This window comes from Lithobates pipiens, unplaced genomic scaffold (genome assembly GCF_037356315.1).
Source record: "Lithobates pipiens isolate NorthernLeopardFrog02 unplaced genomic scaffold, aLitPip1_a1.2 Scaffold_16, whole genome shotgun sequence".
Taxonomy (NCBI): domain Eukaryota; kingdom Metazoa; phylum Chordata; class Amphibia; order Anura; family Ranidae; genus Lithobates; species Lithobates pipiens.
The window spans coordinates 117,105,361-117,125,126 of record NW_027507748.1 but is presented as its reverse complement, the minus strand read 5'-3'; the positions used below and the strand labels follow the sequence as shown (position 1 = coordinate 117,125,126).

General features: G+C 41.7%; 1 protein-coding gene across 2 annotated transcripts in view; it reads right to left on the bottom strand.

Annotated features, from left to right (window-relative positions):
* Positions 1-1,894: 1,894 nt before the first annotated feature.
* Positions 1,895-19,766, bottom strand: part of EFCAB5 (EF-hand calcium binding domain 5) — a 75,918-nt gene continuing 58,046 nt past the window's right edge. For both annotated transcript variants that reach the window (XM_077480337.1, XM_077480338.1), the window contains 8 exons: positions 19,387-19,556; positions 17,630-17,858; positions 15,785-15,937; positions 14,564-14,670; positions 11,837-12,093; positions 8,948-9,177; positions 5,069-5,165; positions 1,895-2,077 (listed from right to left, as the gene is read on the bottom strand). In XM_077480337.1, the coding sequence (XP_077336463.1) occupies positions 1,926-2,077; positions 5,069-5,165; positions 8,948-9,177; positions 11,837-12,093; positions 14,564-14,670; positions 15,785-15,937; positions 17,630-17,858; positions 19,387-19,556 (1,395 nt within the window). In that variant the 3' untranslated portion in view covers positions 1,895-1,925. The remainder of the gene's footprint in view (positions 2,078-5,068; positions 5,166-8,947; positions 9,178-11,836; positions 12,094-14,563; positions 14,671-15,784; positions 15,938-17,629; positions 17,859-19,386; positions 19,557-19,766) is intronic.

The window sequence follows — 19,766 nt, the reverse complement described above, 5'->3', positions numbered from 1 at the left end:
GAAGGGGTTAACACTAGGGGGCGATCAAGGGGTTAATGTGTTCCCTCAGTGTGTTTTTTACTGTGGGGGGGATATGACTGACTAGAGGAGATGCCAGATCGTTGCTCCTAGCTAGTAGGAACAGACGATCTGTCTCTTCTCTCATGACAGAACTGGCATTTGTGTGTTTACACACACAAATGCCTGTTCTGTCTCTCATGCTCGCGATCGTGCGTGGCTGGCGGTCATCGAGACCGCCGGTCACGATCATCGGCTCCCCGCTAGCTGTTTAAAGGGCCGACGTGCAGCTACGGCTGTTTGCCGACCTGCCACAGTATAATGATGGCGGCTGGTTGGCTAGTGGCTAACCTTTTCCCGTCCGCGCTATAGCCGAAAGTCGGCTACAGCATGGACCTACTTTTCTGGGAGCGCGTCCATAGAAGTCCTCCCATGCTCAAGCGGCTTGCACGCCCCCTGTAGGGCACGCGCTCTGTGATCAGCGAGTCTATCAGATCCCGACTCCTTACCACATGATCAGCTGTTAGCTGGTAGCGTGAGAGGGACATCAGTCCCAATCATGGAGAGCCTCTGCAGAGGCTTGTGTGTCCATGTGTGCCACCTACCAGTGCACAACAGTGCCACCCAGCAGTGCCCACCAGCACCACCTACCAGTGCCCACGGTACCACAGTGTCACTTATCAGTGCCCCCTGTGCCACCTATAAATGTTACCAATCAGTGCCTCATCACCAGTGCTGCCTATCAATACCACCTAGCAGTGGCCATTATTGCCACCTAATAGTGCCCATCAGTGCCACCTACCAGTGTCCATCAGTGCCACCTACCAGTGTCCATCAGTGCCATCTACCAGTGCCCATCAGTGCCACCTATCAGTACCACCCATCAGGGCCCATCAGTGTCGTCTTATCAGTGCCCATCAGTGCCTATTAGTGTCGTCTTATTTCTGCCTATCAGTGTCGCCCATCAGTGCAGCCCATCAGTGCCTATCAGTGCCCATCAGTCTTATCAGCGATTATCAATGAAGGAGAAAAATTACCCGTTTGCAAAAAAAATTCAACAAACTATGAAACGTGTTTTGTTTTTTCCAAAATTTCTGCCTTTTTTTGTTTGTTTAGTAAAAAATAAAAACCCAAGTGGTGATTAAATACCACCAAACGAAAGCTCCATTTGTGTGAAAAATTGATAAAAATGTAATTTGAGTACAGTGTAGCATTACCACGCAATTGTCACTCAAAGTGTGCAACACTGAAAGCTAAAAATTGGCCTGGGCAGGAGGGGGGTTTAAGTGCCCAGTAAGCAATGGTTAAAGAATGTAGGCGAAAATTAATAAAAAAAAAAAAAAAAAAAGCCTTTTAAAAGTCTTTTACAACCTGTGGTGGTTTTGATCCAAGTTACTGCGGGAACAATCAGCTTTTGGGATTAGCGCACCCTAGTGGCATGGGAGGAAGCGCCACCCTGTTCTTTCAGGCCACACATGCACAGTGTATACACTATACTGTTGTCTATGATAAGCTCAGTGGCTGCGACAGGAGAGAGAATACACTGTGCATGTGCAGCCAGAAAGAACAGGACCATTCTTCAACTTCACCTTACAAAAAAACAGGACCGCACTCCCTCCTGTGGCACTAGGGATCACTGGTCTCAATGGCTGCTCCGCCCTGGCAATAATTCGGAACAGAGCCATCACAGTCTGCAGATGCTTCTTTTTATTGTCCTTTGGCCTACATTCTTTAAATTGAATGGGGGCCCTGGCTAGAAGGCAGGTTTAGCCTAATATTCTTCTATACCCGTATGGGACAGCATAGGGTGTTTTTGGTAAAGGTGAACTTACACTTCAATAGGTTTATAGCAACAACCTCTGACAATAGTTGAACAAATAAGAAAACTGCACAATCATTTCAATCAAAACAGTATTTTTATTCAGGTTTTAGTTTGGCATTCGCAGGAAGACTTGGGATGGTGCCTGTGCGTTTTGCATTTTTTGGCTGAGCTCCATAAGTGATAGACAGGTGAAAGCCCAGTTAAAGAGGTGCTCCGCAGGGATGGAGCCCTGTTTCCAGACTGCTCCTCTGGGAATACCTGCAACAAAAACAAATTATTAGACACTGTACTGAAAATTATTCATATTGTTTATGGCTAACATAAGGGAAATTTTGACCAAAATATCTGTCACTTCATATAAACTCACAAATTTTGTTTAAGTCTTCTGAATAGGATAATGGTCCAACTATAGCCTACTTATTCTCTAGGCTGGTATTAGCTGAAGTATTACTTAAAGTGGATGAAAACCCTCACATATACCCAGTGAAGTGAACAGCCTCAGATGATACACAGGGATGAAACAAATCCTCCTACATAAGTTTTACATGTATATCTGGTGGCTTCCCCTTTCTACACCCTTTCAGAAGTGCAGATAGTGTTAAAAATCTTTTATCTTTCAGCAGTACATAGTGGTGGGTGGGGAGACTTGACTTACACTGGGTTAGATCAAATATTGTATGGCTCAGAGCAGTGGGAAACAAAGTCTTACTTTGGAAGTTTGCAGTCAGGGTGCCCCAGCTGAGGTGTCCTCCCATACACCAATAGACAAACGGTCATCGAATAAAAGCAGCCGGAAACTCCATACCATCAAGCGTATTTATTTTCAAGCCTTCATGGTGAGTACAGTCAGCAGCAGACTAGTTTTGGCGATAAGCCTTGTTCACAGCACTGTGAAGGCTTGAAAATAAATACGCTTGATGGTACGGAGTTGCAGGCTGCTTTTATTCGATGACCGTTTACAATGGGTAAGAGCCCCCCCCCCCCCCCTCCGCCACATAAGGAGAGGAACCCGCAGAGCTGTTTTCTGAATAGACAAGCTCTCTGCTTAACTACCACTAAGCTCCCTCCTTGACAAAAATGTTCAACTACTGTTATCTCATATGTCAGGGAACTTGTCAGAAGTAACTCATGCTGATAACAGAGGAACAAAGCACAAGAGAGAAACTACACTTAGAGTTTTGGAGAGAGACAAGTAAACACTACAGATATATGTGCTTAGTTCAAAATTCATGAATAGGGTTTACAACCACATTGAGGCAGGTGTAACTAGATTAACATTACTAAAGGGAATACAACTTGCAACCCTGTACCCTGAGTCTATTCCAGCCTACTATGACTTTCCATCACGTACGTATAGATGAAGGTGGCCCATGCTATCTTTACACAATGTGCAGTTGCATTAGCAAGCATTTTAAAGGTCTAGAGGCAATGGGGTTGTTTTACTAACAGACTTTTGTATTTGGAGTTAGAAATTTGCAGACTTTTGTACTTGGAGTTAGAAATTTGCAAGGGAAGTTTCCCTTAGCTTAGTGAATGTGGTGAAAATTCACGTTGCAAAGAATATTCAGTCATGTGCGAGGAAAATAAAAAAGAAAGTAGTTTAGCTTGCGCATGGCTGGATGATAGAGGTCAGCAGAGTTTCACTACATTTACTAAGATAAGGGAAAAATCTCTTTCAAAATGCAAATTCCTTTTCAACGTGAACAGCCTATTCACCTATAGTAAATCAATCCTAATGCGACCACTGTGCTGTTTTTGCTATTTGACAACCTTGCCTTTCTCTTTCTTAAATCTGAACGCCAGGAAAGCAGGGAAATACAGAGCTGTGACACAGGTATGGCAACAATCTGGTCTGCCAACAAACACCTCTGCCATCTCTTACTGCTAAGGAATATAGCAGTGTCCCCTCCTTGCCCACGTGCTGCTGACTAGACAACGAGAGACCTGCATAATGCCAATAAAGCACTACTTTTGCTTCCGCTGCTGTCTCCCTCTGTCAGCATGTTCCCTATCATTACATGCACATGCAGCCTGAGACTAGTCTTTAGTGCGGTCCATTTTTTTACCATGCCGAGTACTGCTGTTCAGAGAATTACAGGAGACTGATACAAAGACAGATTCAGGGATGTGTACTGTATGCTCATTTTTTTGTAAAGTAACAAATGGTACGCTTTTTTACTGTTATTTTAATGTTATAGGTGAGCTGCCAATCTATTATTTCTATGTGGAATAGGAAACATACTTTGAAAAAGCATATATGTTAACAAAGTATGTGCAATAACTCTGTGTATTGCACGCTTTTTTTCCCTCTCAAATAAATACACATTTCATTTCTTGCAAATATAAAAATGTGCATTTATTTTTAAAAAAATTCTTAGGAACCCGCAGACCATTGCAGCCATAATCAGCAGATCGTGGGTGCAATGTCAGGCTCCTGCAGACACTCAGTACAGCTGTCTGCCCATACCTTCAATATGGGCAGACAGTTACTGAAGTGCAGGAAAAGTAAGAAACTATGAGGGAGCTCATGAGCACCCCTGCAGTTCATAGGAAAATCTGAAAATTAGAAAGAACAAAAAAAATCCCAAAATTCAAACTAACTAATAATAACTATTAAATTATAGGTATTGGAATTTCCTTTCAAATTTTGCTGTTAATGAATGCAACGAATACAAATTTATCTGAAGTTACATATTATCCAAAATAAAGAATGCCGCATCTAAACAAATGGAACGAAACTAAATAACAATAAATAATAATAAGTTATTATTATTTATCATTATTAATTTGTTACATTCTATTAGTTAGATATGGTATTTGTTATTACGGATAATTCTTATTTGTTACGTTCACAGCCAAATTTGAAAGGAAAATCCAACACTTAGTTAAGTTATTATTAGTTAGTTATTATTTCAGATTTTAAAGCTTTTGAATTTTCAGATTTTTGTTCTTTTGAATTTTTGGATTTTCATTATTTTTGGATTTTCGAATCTCTGAATTTCCAGAATTTTGAATTGCCGAATTTCCGAATTTTCAAACTTTAGAATTTCCAAAATCTTGAATTTCTGAATGTTCAAATTTCCGAATTTCCGAATTTTAAAATGTCCAAATTTTCGGAAAAAAAATCTGAAATTCGAAAATTCAGAAATTCTGATATTTCCGAATGAACAAATTTGTCTAAATTCGTTAAAAAAACTAATTACACATGTCTAATGATAATCTATTTCAATGCAGTTTAGTAATGTTTACCTTTAATGTACTTAGTAAGGATCTCTGGATTGCTTCTGACATACTGAGCCGTTGGGTCAAAGGATAAAATTTTTCGAATCAAATCACTATTTACTTTCTAAAAGATATAAATAAATTAACTTACTTTTAATTTCTCTAAATAAATTATATAAAAAAGAGAAGACGTGCATGTAGAATTCATTTGCATTTTAGTTTGTAGCGCAGGGTAAATTATCTTATCTTATTGGTAGCAATGAAAAATACAAAAACACATTTTTTAAAGAAACTGTAAAACATAAGGTGCAGTTTAAAAACAGAAGGGATTTTAGATTACATGAAGGAAGATCTCATACAAAAATGTAAGGAAGGTACTCACTCTCAATGTTGGAAGTGTAAACCCACTGTAAAATTGTTAAAGCGTATCTCCACTTTTGTTGAGAGAAAAAGAGTCCCCCTGGGTGATCTATGTACATTGCAAGGATTATCACAAACTATGTTGCAGATTCCTACATTTTGTTATTCTGAAGAAATCCATGTGTGTTTGTCTGTGCCTCTGTACCGAGTGGGTCTAATGGGCGTGACGTGTATCTAAGGCAGACTTCTGGGAAAATTGGTGAGCCAATCACACAAGCAGGAAATTATGTTTCTGGGGAGTGGTCATTACACACTCTGTACAAAACAACTCTATGTAGCCATATTGCATTGCATTTATAGATAACTACAGCAGCTGCAGATTGAAAAGGAAATGTAATTTGTAACCGCTTGTGGACCAGCCGCCACAGTTTTACTGTGGCAGGTTGGCTCTGCTGCGTGAAATCACATTATTGTACGTGATCTCATGAGGCTTGGATAGCAGGCACGTGCCCGCCCCGAGCTCCGACCGCGGGCATACCCGTGATCATCTCACGGAGAGGAAGAACGGGGAAATACTGATGTAAACAAGCATTTCCCTGTTCTGCCTAGTGACACTGTCAATGATCACAGCTCCCTCCCCCCACAGTTAGAATCACTCCCTAGGACACACTTAACCCCTGCAGCGCCCCCTCCTGGTTAATCCCTTTACTGCCAGTCACATTTACACAGTAATCAGTGCACTGATCACTGAATAAATGACAATGGTCCCAAAATAGGGCCAAAAGTGTCCGATGTGTCTGCCATAATGTCGCAGTCATGATAAAAATCGCTTTTTGCCACCATTACTAGTAAAAAAAAAAAATATTAATAAAAATGCCATAAAACTATCCCCTATTTGTAGACGCTATAACTTTTGCGCATACCAATCAATAAACGCTTATTGTGATTTTTTGTACCAGAAATATGTATAAGAATACGTATTCGCCTAAACTGAGCAAAAACATTTTTTTATAGATTTTTTGGGGATATTTATTATAGCAAAAAGAAAAAAATATTGCTTTTTTTTCAAAACTGTTGCATTTTTTTGTTTATAGCTCAAAAAATAAAAACCGCACAGGTGATCATATACCAGCAAAAGAAAGCTCTATTTGTGGAAAAAAAGGGACGTCAATTTTGTTTGGGAGCCACGTCGCACAACCGTGCAATTGTCAGTTAAAGCGACGCATTGCCGAAATTCTCAAAAAGTGCTCTGGTCTTTGGCCAGCCAAATGCTCCGGGGCTGAAGTGGTTAATAATATAAAATTACCATATGACTTGTATCGCAATTGTACAGGCTATATTATCTTTCTTTATTTGATATCCCCCCCCCTTACCACACGGTCGGATTTTCCGATGGAAAATGTGCGATCGGATCGCGTTGTCCAAAAATCCGACCGTGTGTGGGTGCCATCGGTCTTTTTTTGTTGGATTTTCCGACGCACAAAGTTGAGAGCAGGATCTAAAATTTTCTGACAACAAAATCCGATCGCATAAATTCCGATCGTGTGTAGACAATTCCGACGGACAAAGTGCCATGCATGCTCAGAATAAACTAAGAGACGAAAGCTATTGGCTACTGGCCTGTTTATAGTCCCGACGTATGTGTTTGACGTCACCTCGTTCAGAACGATCGGATTTTACGACAACTTTGTGTGACCGTGTGTATGCAACACAAGTTTCGGCCAAAATCCGTCTGAAAAAATCTTACGGATTTTGTAGTCGGAATGTCCGACCGTGTGCATGGGGCATAAGACTTATTTTTGCAATAATTTGTCCTAAAGTGTAACTTCACCTCCTTATTGTGGCAAAATGTATTAAAAAAAGTGTGCCTTACAAATATGTATTGTAATCTGCTGCTTACGTAAGTCCAAAGGGAGCATGCAGAAAAAAAATGAATGCAAATTGTAGGGAAAAAAGCTGGAAGGAGAGCCTGTGTATGTGACTTGTCAAAGTCACATGAGCTTCTCTTCCAGTCATGGATGTTACTCTGCTAAATTAATCAGAAATAACTCAGTGGGATCTGATGGCACTACACTGTGGCCTGAATTTTATGAATGAGCTGTGATGTGTATAGTCCTGCTCTTTAATTTATTGTAAAATGATCAGTCAAAAAAACACAGTATATAATGTCAAGATATTCTGGGCAGAGATATGAGATTAGCATCACCTGACTAATTAGATTAGGAAACAAATGTGCATGTGTACTCCCTTCTCATTGGCCTGGCTCTCCATAGGCTATCCCCTCTTCAGTCTATCATGAACGCTGCTGCCAGACTTATCAACCTTACCAACAGCTCAGTGTCTGCCAACCCTCTCCTCCAATACCTGCACTGGCTCCCAATCGCCCAGCGAATTAAATTCAAAATACTAACCACAACGTACAAAGCCAATCAAAACTCTGCCCCGAGCTACATCACCAATCTTGTCTCCAAATATCACCAAAATCGCCCTCTCCGCTCTTCTCAAGAACTCCTACTCTCCAGCTCTTTCGTCTCCTCTTCCCATGCTTGTCCCCAGGATTCTCCAGAGCCTCCCCATCCTCTGGAATGCACTTCCTCCACCTGTCTGGTTGTCCCCTACTCTTGCTACCTTCAGGCAATCCCTAAAAACTCATCTCTTCAGGAAAGACTATCATGTCTCCAACTAATCTCTTTTACCACTTCCATCAGCTCATTCCCCACAGTTACGACCTTTTGTACAACCTGCTCTACCCTATTAGATTGTAAGCTTTTCTGAGCAGGGCCCTCTCCACCCTCTTGTGTTTTATTGTATTATAACTGCATTGTCTCCTTTTTATATTGTAAAGCACTGCGTAAACTGTTGGCGCTATATAAATCCTGTATAATAATAATAATAATGTCTATAGACTGCATACACTCTGTAACTGATCATTCAGCAGCTAGAGCTTTGGAAAATCTTATGCATTTTGAGCAGCTTTAGGCAGGGCTGGACGGGGACAGAAATTTGGCCCTGGACTTCATCCAGACCGGCCCACTGACATTTTGAGTGTCCCATCAGCACTCCCTTACATCAGAGTGTCCCATCACCAGCCCCCTTAGAACAGAGTGTCCCATCAGCACCCCTTACATCAGAGTGTCCCATTACCAGCCCCCTTATGTCAGAGTGTCCCATTGCCAACCCTCTTATGTCAGAGTGTCCCATTACCAGCTCCCTTACGTCAGAGTGTCCCATTGCCTGCCCCCTTACGTCAGAGTGTCCCATTACCTGCCCCCTTACGTCAGAGTGTCCCATGAGCAGCCCCCTTACAACAGAGTGTCCCATCAGCACTCCCTTACATCAGAGTGTCCCATCAGCACCCCCTTACATCAGAGTGGCACATCACCAGCCCCATTACATCAGAGTGGCCCACTGAGCCATCGGCCCACCGGGAAACTCCCGGTAGTCCCGACGGCCAGTACATGCCTGGCTTTAGGAAGATCACTGGAATAGGATGGATGCAAAAAACGACTATATTCCTGGAATACTGATTTAATGGTATTAACCCACCAATTTACACTGATTCCAGCTGTGAATCTCCTCGGATTCATCCCACTCAGGGAAAAATAGCAGCAGCACAGCTTTTAGGATGCTGTGCACCATGACTGGTGGCTCCTTGTAGCTCTTCAATTCAGCAAATGACTGGTGGTCCAGTTTGCTGACACAGTGCCTCAGATCCTGCAGCATGAAACGATGGAATAGGACTCCTACTTTTCTCTGTCCAGATACTTGTTCTGCCTCTGCGGTCACAATAGAAAAGAAAGTTTCAAATACCCAAGTTACGAAAGTCAGTCATTTGCAAATGCACTTGATATATAGCCAATTCCTTTTCATACATTGTAGAAAACTTGAGTCCCTGATGTAAGGCACTATGTAGTAAAAAGGTCACCTCTGAAGAATGTAGACTCTGCTTCTTGGCATTGTTCAATCATACATAAATCTCCAAACCCAAAAACAAAAAAAAACAAAAAAATTGAATAAATTGCAGCTTACTAGTCCTTAGATTAGGTTTCTGCATTCGTTTTATTTTTTAGGGTCTTTTTAACTTTCATTTTCACCTGCCAGTAACACTTCCTGTCCTAGAGGGACAATGTTCATTCACTGTAATGCATCTATGGTAGAAAAGCATTTTCCCCCATAGGGCCGACTTTAGGCCCTGATTAGGACAACAAACATCTCCCACTCTTCACTACTCCATAACACAGTGGGGATTATTTATGAAAGGCAAATCCACTTTGCACTACAAGTGCACTGCAAGTACACTTGGAAATGCACTTAGAAGTGCAGTCGCTGTAGATCTGAGGTGAAGATCTGAAATGAGGGGAAGCTCTGCTGATTTAATCATCCAATCATGTGCAAGCTAAAATACTGTTTTTTATTTTCCTTGCATTTCCCCCTCAGATCTACAGCGACTGCACTTGAAAGTGCACTTGTAGTGGAAAGTGGACTTGCCTTTCATAAATTACCATATAAAACAAAGACAATTCCATAGCTCAACTCACCAGTTGTGGGCAGTGGCCAGTTTTTTGTTTCATAAATAACCCCCAGAGGGTGACATTCTGTAATCCTCAGATCAACAGATAACAGGATAAACAGTTTTTTACTTACATTTCAAACAGGTATAACAAAACAGGTGTATGTAACAGACCAAAAATAGAAATAAAACCCCAAAATAAGTAAATTGTTAGCGTTTGCATACCCTTTAATAGTGCAAGTGTACTTTTTACCATTTTATTCAATTTCATTCCTTGCCAAGCAAAAATGCTTGAATTCTTTGTTTCAATTTCTCTTTTGCATCTTTGCCTTCTTCTATCTTTTTTTTTTTTTTTTTTTTTTTGCATGAATATATTAATTATTGCCAGGACTTGCTCCTTTTTCCTTCCTCAGCTATGGCTGCCTACAGTTTATGGCAGGGTGCGTCTCAGTTGATAATGTGGTAGTTTGATCAGAGGTTGATTACATGTGAAGGTGTGTGTATGCAATGGAGAGGAGATATAACACATCTGCTGTTGATTCTAGTTAATTTTATTAATGTAAATTGACATAAGATCATAGCTAAAGCTTGATTTATATGTAGCAGCTCCCCTGGCCGTATAGTCCTGACTCTCTAACCTATCCCAAGTAAAAGGTATATAAAGCCTATATAGATCCTTAACATAAAAATGGAGTTCTGCCATGATCATATAGTTTGAAAGGTTTTAATCCTAATTCCTGGTATTTGTTTCGGTGCTTGTGCAGGCAACTTTTGTAAAGGTCTACAAAATACAAAAGATAAAAATGCAACTCTCCTAGATGTCCTCTGTCATTGCTTACGTATAGCTTCATAAGTAGGAGCATTCAATCAAGCATAGAGCTTCCAATAGGCAAGCCTGCTTGATTTGAATTATTGAGCATGTGTAGTAATTTGGAGGACAGTGTGCATCAATGTAATTCTGACACCAGCTTATTTTGTTAATGACAATAGAGATTAGTCATAAATATTTGACACTGGTGTTTCCAAAAAGATTGGTCAGCAAGATGTTCCTGATGAAATCTGATGACATCAGTAGATATGGAGATTGAAGAAATGACCTTGTGTTTGAGTACTTATATTCTAAAATAACGGAGTGACTACCCTGGCTATGCATTGTGGCAGAATTGAGAATTGTGTGAATTACCAATGGTGGCTGGCACAATTATAATTTAAAAATATACGAGCAATAAACTAAACTTTAATGCAGCAACCTTCCAGCCTTTTGTTTATTTTGGTGGTTCCTGGGGACACACCTGGTTATGTACATAGTCTATCACCCTCTTCTGCAGGAGCTGTCCACTCATAATAACTTTGCATATATATGTCTGGAGGATATTTTAATAATAAACATTTATGGTTAATTGAAAATACTGTTTTATAATTCAGTGCACTTATATACCTAACATTATACCAGTCTGACTCATACAGAAATCAAATGTTGTGTCTGTTGTGTTGGGAATAATTAAAATGCCACAAAGGCGCTGCCATTAGTGTCTTAGTGTAAGGAGGATACTGCCATCTTGTGGTATGAAATGGTTAGGCACGTTCCTAGTATGCTGCTTGGTAGCATTATGGTAATAAGTGCTATATTTAGTGAAATAAGCTGGAGCATGGAGTATTAAATGTCAATATGACTAAATGGAGAATACATGGCACATGCTTGCACATGCACACAGCTCACATAATTTTGACAGATGGTTCTGCAGTTTTGTCACCAATATCTCGCTGGCTTAGAGACAGTTGAGTATAAGACAGGCAGAGGGGTTGAGCAGAGGTGGCTTCCAAACAAGTGTAACTGCACCAAAGTCTAGCTCTAAAGCAATACTCATTCTTGCTGAATTGGTTTCTATTGGTGTCTTTTACCCAGTCCCCAGTAACAGACTTACCTAAGACAGCCTTTTTTGCTGTATCCTCAAATTGCTGATCATCCAGAAGTTCATTGCATGCTTCCTGCAACATCTGTAGCATTTTCTGCAGATCCTGATACTCATGAGGGGGCAGTTCCCTACAGTGGCCAGTGTTTAGATCCAATACACCTAGAGCTCTTCCTGTATGGTCACGCGTGGGTACAGCTATATGACGTTCTCCATAGGCATCAGTGGTGATAACCTCAGAGCTATCTGCACACTTGAATAGGTAATCCCTGTTAAAAACAAAAGTTTAGATTATAATATATTATTTTATCATTTTGTATCTGAAAGCTAAGATTGTATTAAAACCCTATGGTTTATTTTACCTATCTCTTGTAACAGGCATAGCCCACTTTTAAGTACACAATGGGGTTTATTTACTAAAGCTGGAAAGTGCAAAATCAGGCTCACTTCTGCATAGAAACCAATAAGCTTCTAACCCCAGCTTGTTCAATTGAGCTTTGGTAATAAAACCTGGAAGCTCATTGGTTTCTATGGAAAAGTAAGCCTGATTTTGCACATTTCAGCTTTAGTAAATAAACTACATTGTGTACTTAAAAGTGGGGTGCCTATATATTCATAACAAATCCATCTATGTATACAGCAGATGCAAGTGAAAATATATTAGCATATTTACACTCCATGCACTGCCTTATGTTTTCCAATTAATAATCATATACAGAATACAATAGAATACATTTGAAGAGTGGTTGTTCTGCTAATGCTTGTTAGTGATTGCTACTTCTTGCTGCTGAAAGTTGTTTCAGGGGCCCTAGATGTCATGTTACAGGGGCCCTAGATGTCATGTTACAGGGGCCCTAGATGTCATGTTACAGGGGCCCTAGATGTCAACAGAACCTAATGTCAATAGTATATGTAGCACTGACCCCCGAAGGAGCGGCTGGTTATTTCTGGGCTTACCGTTACCTTCTTGACCTCGTGTGCGTCTAGGGGTTTCCCGAGGTAGATGGCCCAATGAACTACAGAGACTGACACTGGATCCACTTTGGGGATTTTTATTTGCAAAATGTTGAACAGAACACAGTCTCTCAGTATGGAATAGAGGGTATGGGTAGGAAAGCTCAGTTACTCTTGGAACTGCTGACACTTGAATGTCTCTCTCTATGCAATCCAGAGAATAGCCATTCGCAACTGGATATTACAACTATCGGATAAATCCCCTTTTTGTGAATTTAGCAACTGACAGGTGATTCAGATAAAGCAAAGTCTCTGCCACAGACTTGGTTGTAGAACTTTAGAATGAAAAGTCTCTGCCACAGACTTGGTTGTAGAACTTTAGAATGAAAAGTCTCTGCCACAGACTTGGTTGTAACTGAAGGATGAAATTAGAGAACTCTCATACGGTACCAGTATCTTGCAGTTGGGCCGGCGATACTGTATGAGTGTGGATTCCCCTGGTGTCCTTTCCAGCTTAGATTCCAGGCTCTTGCTGAGCAGCCAGCCTTGTGCGTGGCCCCCTTCTGAAGAGTCCTCCCCTGGTTGCGTTTTCAGTTGCTGGGCCTTTCCAAAACCGAGACGGCACCGGACCACCTTGGAACCCTCCTTCCAGTTACTGTGCCTTGGGCTAGTCAGCCCTGAGACTCAGAAACAGCTGGATCCGCACCCCAGGCCATGAGGGCTGGTCTGGAGGATCAGGACCAGGCAGTCAGAAAGAATCCTCTGGACTGGAACCTGGAATCACGTGACCTCAGTACCTTAAGTACCCTTTCCCAGAATACACAGTGAGACAACACACCCACTTATTGGTTCTGAGAAAGATTGGCACCCAATGCGTCCAACCGGACTGCGTTCCAATGCCTGCCAAAGGTGACACCCACACCTATGGCCAAGCAGAACACAATACAGTCCAGCCAAACTGATACTGTGACCTTCATTTACTACAATTAACCCTAAAACTCAACTATGGTCTTAGGAACATTAAATAGACAAAAACATAGCGTGTGCTCTTCAGGAGCCCGGCGCTACATATACAAGTGGGTAAGTTAAAGCTAGTGAACATATAATAATGGTTATCAGCATTGTTGAAATAGTTAAAGCGGTAGTAAACCCGCTATTTTTTTATTTTTTTTTAACACCTGCAAAGCAAAAGGCATAATGAGCTAGTATGCACCGCATACTAGCTCATTATGAAATACTTACCTTAGAACGAGGCCCCGACATCTGGCACGATCCACGCCGAGGGAGCTGACATGCTCCCTTGGCGTTTCTTCCGGGTATCGCGGCTCCGGCGCTGTGAGTGGCCGGAGCCGCGATATCGCCACTCCCGCGCATGCGTGCGGGAGATTTCTTTCCGGCCGCCGGCCACTGCCGGATTTTCAGGCCGAGAATCCACTCGTGCGCATGCGCCGCTGCAGTCAGCGGCGCATACCGAGGGGAATATCTCCTAAACCGTACAGGTTTAGGAGATATTTTTTTTACCTACAGGTAAGCCTTATTATAGGCTTTCCTGTAGGTAAAAGTTACAAAAAAGGGTATACAACCACTTTAAAAGCCAACTAAAGCTTGGGTGGCACTTACAGAGGATTTACTAAGAAAACAATAACTTACAAGTACAAGACTTATTGCTTACAGGCCTTTTACCAGTCCCCGGCACCAACTGAATATTAGTTTGTGCTACCACTTACAGTTATTGCCCCCAAAACAGTACATATATAGCACATATAAAAAAAAAAAAATGCTGACCTGAACAGGTTGTCCCGTCTTCGCAGTGTGGCAGGACTAGAGTAGATCTCAGATATGCCTATGTTATTGTCTGTGTGCATCATATTTCGAAACACATAACCCTGTGCCTAGAACACAAAGAGATCTAGTCTAACAACAGTTTGTTGTAAGAGTAATATTGAAAACCATGGAGGTATCTAGATTTAGCAACAGAATTTAAAAAAATAAATGCATAACCATACATTTTATGTAACTTTTAAAAGGAAACCTTTCCAAAGAAAACATTCCTGCCTTACTCTGCAACTGATGATCGCCTCAATGCTTTCAGTCACTGACCCAGAACAAGCATGTAGATAAGGACTTCTGACTGTCCTGATCTGTATACTTGTCCTGGGGCAGTGACTTAGCATTTCCAGCAGCTGCAGCCTCCTTAGGAAATGTTTACTTTCCAGTATATTTAAAGCCAAACCTTTTTTTTACCTTTTTTGATAGAGGTTTGATATAGCTTGTGACCCCAAAGAAGCAAAGGGCTGTGTGTAATTTTTACCACATTAGGGCGCTCTTCTAACGCAACACATGTTAATGCACAACACATTGCAATCACTGCCTATGTGTTAATGCTCTGCAAAGAAGTGAATTGGCCCTAAAGATTCCCATTAAAGAGCTATTTCAGGTAACATAGGAAAGCAAGTAAGATGCTAACATTATATAGCAAACTCTAGAACTGTGCTAAAGTCAGAGAGTTTACTTAGTTCGATTTTATGTGAATAATCTCTGTAAACCACTGAAGCTAGGATCTAAAGAACACGTAACAGAGTCACTGGAAGTGTACTTCCTGGAGCCCATGCTCTGTAACTTCCTCTATACTGTATCTACTGAGTGGTGTCAGTGAGATACTTCATAGTACTTACTTTTTTTTTCTTACATTAGTCCTACAGATGAAAGACGGCAAGGGGCCGCAGTGTGTGATCTGCAGTTTACTGCTGATACAAAAGTATTCATAACAGCCCATGCTTTGAAAGAACTCATGGTCTAATTTTGTTTCCCCGTCACATATACACTGAAATGCAAAGGCCAGCATTGGTATTGGTAGAAGCAATTACAGTACATGGAAGAACCAACAAAAACATGGGAACATGCAGATAAAGTCCCTGGTGGGCACTGACCCCCTACACCCCAGATAGATCACATTGTTAATCTTCAACAACACATATAGATTTCTTTTAGACAGAATGATGGTACCTTGTCTGCACAGGGCTCCATTAGGTATGTGTCGATAACTCGGATGTTGGGAGCTCTGCTATAAATCCAGGCAAATGCACTGCTCACAAGTTGTAGAATGTCCCTCTTCCTCTGTATATGGTGGTATGCTGAACTGAATGCATTCGTCACACCCTGGAGAAGAAACACACCATTATAAAATAGCTTGAAAAATGTAAAAACTAATTACAAAAAAGTGTTCTGAGAAAAAACCCAATATTTAATTTAGTAAACACCTTTCTTTTTGTTTTCTCCCCCTTGTTTCTTCGTTTCTGCCTAAGTACATAATGATGTAGCTGCACTGCCCACAGACTCCTCATAAACCTCATATATTTCAAGAGTTTTCAGCTAACTCCAAGACTGCTGGGTGCTCTGCCAAATTCACAAATGTGTGTCCAGTACCCTAGCCATTTAATTGTATAATTTACACGTTTCTTATACTATTGCAATGTGTAAACAATATGATTCCCCAGCTAGAGCACTGGGGGCACATGTGCTCAGAAAGCAAGGACACAGGGAAGAAGTCAGAAATCAGGGACGTTCCGCTTAGTTAAGATGGCAGCTGGAGTTACTCGGAAACTTGGCCAGAATGCATTTAATGTTAGCCTACTTGTAAACATAAGTATGTCTTTTACAATTAACATGTGTTAACAATTTTAATTGTGTCTTTTAAAAAATTTTAAGATTGGGGTGAAGTTCTTCTTAACCGCTTGCCGACCGGCTCATCGGCTATACGTCGACAGAATGGTACTACTGCGCAAACTGACGTGCCTGTACATCAGTCCGCAAAAGCAGGATAGCAGGCTCGCGATGTCCACCAGTGGCCCGCGATCTTGGCGAGTAGAGGCAGAACAGGGAACTGCCTATGTAAACAAGGCATTTCAAGATTAGGGTGAATTTCTTAACCGCTTGGCAACCAGCTCACGCCAATATACGTCAGTAGAATGGCACTCCTGCGCAAACTGACGTACCTGTACTCACAAAAAAAACTCAATGTCCGCCAGTGGCCCGCGATCTCGGAGAGGAGAGGCAGAACGAGGAAATGCATATGTAAACAAGGCATTTCCCTGTTCTGCCTAGTGACATGACTGGGATCTTCTGTTCCCTGTCATCGGGAACAGTGATCTCTGTCATGTCAGTGATAGCCCATCCCCCCTACAGTTAAAACACGCTGAGGGAACACACTTACCCCTTGATTGCCCCCTAGTGTTTAACCCCTTCCCTGCCAGTGACATTTAAACAGTAATCAGTGGCTATTTTTAGCTCTGATTGCTGTATAAATGGTCCCAAAATAGTATCAAGAGTGTCCGATCTGTCTGCCGCAATGTCACAATGTCTGATAAAAATCGCAGATCACCGCCATTACTAATAAAAAAAAGTTTGCGCAAATGTTATAGCGTTTACAAAATAGGGGATAGATTTATGGTATTTTTGTTTTCAACTAGTATGGCGCTGATCTGCAGTTTTTAGCGGGACTGTGACATTGGGGCGGACAGCAGATCAGACACGTTTGACACTTTTTTGGGACCAGTGACATCTATACAGCGATCAGTGCTATAAAAATGCACTGATTACCGTATAAATACACTGGCAGGGAAGGGGTTAACACTAGTGGTGATCAAGGGGTTAACTGTGTTCCCTGGGAGGTGTTCCTAACTATGGCCTGCTGGGCTGGGGAATTCTACAAACCTACCTTATCTATTTGTCCTGCATAATCAATTTAGTTCAAAGACTACTAAGAAGAAAGAATAGGTCTTGATTTGGAATAGAAAGGTGTAGTAGATGCACATTAGCTTAATTGGTTTAGAAGAGGTCATTCCTACACACCTGGTAAAAGCTTATTTCATGTGAAAGGAAGATATTTCTATCACGGGGTTCTCTTAGGGTGTCAATGCTGAGGGTCCCAAAAACCCGCTGTTGTGCGTCTATAAGTGGCAGTACAATGAGAGATCCCTTCCTGTCTTCTTCAAGGCGATCTTTGTTCCAGAACTGTATGTTACCATGATACTGGACTCGAGGAACATGCTGCGGTATCCCGCTGTCCACTGCTGCAAAACTAACACATAAACAATGATAACAGTAGATGTTGATCATTTTTAAAGCCTGGTTTTTAATATATCAAGTTCATTTTTCAGCAGTGATATTATGTGCAACATTCCAATATATCAGGGTGGCTCTTTGTTACTTTACAACAACCACAGAATGTTTGGGGACTAAAATGTTGGATCAATGCAGGCAATGTGTACTACAGTATAATGCATTTACATCTTCAAGATATAACTGTCACACTCCCCATTGCCTGTATCATCCTCCAGTGCTGGCTTTTTCTTGCTGCCTGGGGGCGACAGCTTGTAGTCAATGGAAGCCGATGTGCCAGACAATTCACTGTCAAGCATGGTCTTAAAGGGCCGACGCATGTACTTCTCTGTTTGTGTTTTCACATAAGCAACCAGACAACCCCCCCCCCCCCCCCCCAGTACCTCAAAGTATCCCCAATGATTCCCGGTGTTTCTCTGTGCCGCTATTCCTTCCAGTATTCATCCTGCTCCTGTGATCTCAAGTGTTCCTCTCTCAGCAACCCTGTCCCTCTATGTATGTTCCTGTTTGCAAGTCAAATCCCAACACCTGTGTATCCTCTATCCACTCCAGCATACCTGTGACTTCCTCGAGTACCTCATCATTGAGTCCAGCATCCAGTGTTCCAGCAAGTCAGTGATTTCCTGTGTGTTTGCTACCAGCTTCCATGCACCTATTTGCTACCAGTATCTAGGTAATCTAAATCTATAGCCTGCTTCAGTGGTACCCAATGCACTCCAAGCCAACTTTCTGCTCTGTGTGATTCTGTGTAACCCTGCCTGTCTGGTCTGCACTTCCCACCGACCTGGGATCTCAGCACCTCTCGTCTACAAGAGACTTTTCCTGCATATCTAATGCCACGTACAAACGACCAGACTTTTCGAAGGACTAGGTCAGACAGAAAGAATCCGTCAGATAGTACGATCGTGTGTGGGCTCCAGTGGACTTTTTTTCCCCAAAGTCCGACGGACCTAGAAATAAAACATGTTTCAAATCTTTCCGACGGACTCGAGTCGGGTCGAAAAATCAGTTTGTCTGTATGCTAGTCCAACGTATGAAAAACAACGCTAGGGCAGCTATTGGCTACTGGCTATGAACTTCCTTATTCTAGTCCGGTCAAACGTCATTGCGCTCAAATCTGTCAGACTTTGGTGTGCTTGTGTGTGGCCAAGTCCGTTCGTTCGGAAAGTCCTTCGGAACTCCTCCGAAAGTCCGTCAGGAAGACCGTCGGACCTAGCAGGTCGAAAAGTTTGGTCGTGTATACGGGGCATTATCCTGTCCTACTCAGGTGAGTGCAGTTTGGCATCTTCACCCTGGGCACCTTGTCTCAGCACTGCATATGTTAGAAGGTGCCAAGTAAAAGTTACAACAGACATATCACTGACATTGCGCAGCAACCCATAATCCCAAAATTTTAGTAGAGTTACAGTAAATTGCTAAAAGTTGAAATATTGGTTTAAAATAAGTCTCACAGTGAAAAGTTTCAACGTAAGTGGTTATTGTTTTACCTGACACCTTTCATGTCTCGGTTGAGTGTCTTATTTAATACATATAAAGCATCCTCCGAGGTACAAGCAACATAACGAAGAACCTCATTCCATCTTTCTCCAGGTGAGCTTTGCTCCAGTAGGCCAATATTTGCACTGATCTTTTTGTTATTTCCATGGGCCTCTGCATCCTTTTAGTAAAACAGAAGCATGATTTATTCAGAAATCAAGTTCATATAGAGCAGGGATATGCAATTAGCGGACCTACAGCTGTTGCAGAACTACAAGTTCCATGAGGCATAGCAAGACTCTGACAGCTATCAGTGTGACACCCAGCGGCAGAGGCATGATGGGTTTTGCAACAGCTGGAGGTCTGCTAATTGCATATCCTTGATATAGAG